Below are 3056 nucleotides of genomic sequence, written 5' to 3'. Positions count from 1 at the left end.
CGTAATTGCAATTGCTAGGTTATTTTTTTCTAAATATATAATATTTAGAAAACGTAGCAAAACTATAAATGCCTAATGGAAAATTGAGTCATCTTATAGAGTTTGTAATAAATCTGCATTACCAATCAAGGAAAATTAGGCTGATTGCCACCATATGCTGGAATATCAATGATTTGAATCCACCTAGTTTGTGTTTGGGTAAATTTAAAAACAACTTTTCTATGTAATTCATTTGAATATATATATATATATATATATATATATATATATATATAATATACATATCACTGAAATTATGTATTGTATATATTAGTAGAATTTGGCTACTTCGTAAGATTTTCCCTTAATTTAAAGAGTTTTATGGAGATTATTATCATGTGATTTTATAAAGTTTCACAAAATATTTTTTAAAAAATGCAACGAAATATGAAAATTCTATTTGTGATATATATATATATATATATATATATATTCCTCATTTCATGAGAGTTTTCATATCAAATAAGTTATCATTATTTTAAATTAAATTAGGTATACTGAAAATTTTCCATTTCCCAATGAACATTTATTTTTCAGTTAATTTGACTTTTGAAGCTAAAAAGTTTCAGAATATGAGTTTTTGTATTTATCAATAAATTAACATTGTATTGATAACAAAAAAAATGAAATGACACAAAAACTTGGTTATTTTAAGCAGGAAACGTAACACAGATTATGGTTTCAGTCTGCTTAAATTTGGCATGCATTGAATCACATACATATGAATATGCAATGCAATATTCTTTTAATAAAAAAAATGAAAGTGGTAATCTAAAAAACGTTATAAAATCATTTTAGAATCAATACATACAACAATTAGGAGAAACAAAATTTTAATTTAATACACTATCCGTTTTAGTTTCAAACCGCATATGCACATGAAACCTTTATGGAACATGTAATTGTTGAAGGATGAAACGCCATATAATTTTGTTTCTTACATGAAAATCATTAATTATGGAGAAGAAAATAATTAATTACTATATTAATTAAATTAAATATTATTTCATAAATTAAAATATTTTTATATCTAGAGTATATTTTATTATTAATAAAATTTATAAATTAGTTTCTAAATTAATATCTAATTAGATACTAATTCATCTAATTTTAGAATTGATAGTTAAATCTTTGATAATACCAATATAGAAACTAGTTTATAAATTTTATTATAATAAAAATATTTAGATATTAATAATTTTTTTAATTTTAATCAATATAGTAACTGATTATTTTTTATTTTTAAAATTGGTTTTTAGGAAATTGCTATTATTGTTTTTGAAAAATAATTACAATTAGGAAACAATTGATTAATGATCTCTCTTTTTATTTTATTTTGAAAATTATTATAATGCCAATTGTGGAACTACATTGGTCTATAAATACGACTAGCGGTTGATTAATCCCAATATCTTGTATTTACAAATCGCATCATGCAAGTTTTTAGTTACATTTCTTTTGTTGTAATAGTTTACTCCCTGCTCCTAAACCCTAGCCATGGTCTCAATCTCAAATTATTTAATTCTTCCAAAATTGAAAACGATGATGAATGGAAAGTAGCAGCAGCTACATGGTACGGGGAACCAGATGGTGCTGGATCTGATGGTGAGTATTACTTAGCATGCTGATATTAAATTAACTGAAAAAAAGTGTTAATATTCAACATTTTTCACATATTGAAGTATTTAAATCTGTCATGCATGAATAGATAAACTGTTGTAAAACATTATTTTTCAATGTTACAGTATCATGAGTTGAAACATTGGTGTTTTTTCTTCTGATGTTGTTGTGTAGGGGGTGCTTGTGGATATGTTGAGAGTGTGGAGAAACCTCCACTCTCTAAAATGATCTCAGCTGGAGGTTCTTCTCTTTATCAAGGTGGCAGAGGATGTGGAGCTTGTTATCAGGTGCATGCAACCTTGATGGTTATTTGCTTCTTCTTGTTTAGAATAATAAATATTCAAATTGTTTCTTCTGTTCAAAGGTATAAAAAGACTCTCTTATTAGACAGTGATTCAAACATATACTTCAATTTTCAGGTGAAATGCACAGAAAACACAGCTTGTTCAGGAAATGCAGTGAGTGTGATGATAACTGATGAATGCCCTGGCTGTTTCTTAGGATCAGTCCATTTTGATCTGAGTGGCACTGCATTTGGTTCCATGGCAACTCCAGACAAAGCAGATAATCTTCGTAATGTTGGACAACTTCAAATTCTCTACAAAAGGTATAACTCTTTTACATATTTGTTAACAGCTAATAATAATAATGGTAATTTTTGTGAGAGTATTTTGGTAACACTAATTTGAAATACCCTTTTGGGTTTGTAGGGTTGCATGCTCCTTTGGGAACTCAATAACCTTTACCATCGACAATGGGGCCAACCCATTCTATTTTGCAACTGAAATAGAATATGAAAATGGGGATGGTGACCTTGTGGACATTGAGCTGAAGCAAGCTAATTCTGACACATGGCTTCCAATGCAACGTTCATGGGGTTCAAGGTGGGCTTTGAACTTAGGTTCAATGATGCAGCCACCATTCTCCATTAAGCTCACTGAAGATGGCAAGAACCAAAGGAGGACCATTGTGGCTGATAGTGTAATTCCATCCGGCTGGAAACCTGGTCAAGTTTATCGATCTGTTGTTAATTTTTAAACACTATCTCTGTGAGATTTCTCATATAACTCAAACCATAACTGCCACCATCCAACAATTTACAAATGTGACGTGTTTCAAAATTCAGACTCTTATATACTAATAAGTATAATGTAGTTTTAAAATTATTCAATCTCTTTATATAATGCTACAATGCAATTTTAGAATCATTCTGTCTGTTTAAAGAATTTACATTTCAATATTTTTTCATCAGTTAAAATAAATAAAATTAAAGGAGACACTTCACGATTTCTCAATCCTTATATAAAAAGATTATAAAGGTCAAACTTCTCAATACCTAACCAAAAGATACTACAAGTCCGAAAATAACAAATCAAACATCAAGAAACTAACATGTA

General features: G+C 28.2%; 1 protein-coding gene across 1 annotated transcript; it reads left to right on the top strand.

The window, feature by feature from the left end:
* Positions 1-1457: 1457 nt before the first annotated feature.
* On the top strand, positions 1458-2779 carry LOC137818943 (putative expansin-B2). The gene is made up of 4 exons (XM_068622606.2): positions 1458-1644; positions 1834-1946; positions 2079-2266; positions 2370-2779. The coding sequence occupies exons 1-4, from the start codon at positions 1473-1475 to the stop codon at positions 2695-2697; spliced, it is 801 nt and encodes a 266-aa protein (XP_068478707.1). The 5' UTR covers positions 1458-1472; the 3' UTR covers positions 2698-2779.
* Positions 2780-3056: the final 277 nt, after the last annotated feature.

Source organism: Phaseolus vulgaris, chromosome 10 (assembly GCF_051622355.1).
Source record: "Phaseolus vulgaris cultivar YP4 chromosome 10, ASM5162235v1, whole genome shotgun sequence".
NCBI classification, from domain to species: domain Eukaryota; kingdom Viridiplantae; phylum Streptophyta; class Magnoliopsida; order Fabales; family Fabaceae; genus Phaseolus; species Phaseolus vulgaris.
The sequence above is the reverse complement of the archived record's forward strand: the minus strand, read 5'-3'. Positions and strand labels throughout refer to the sequence as shown.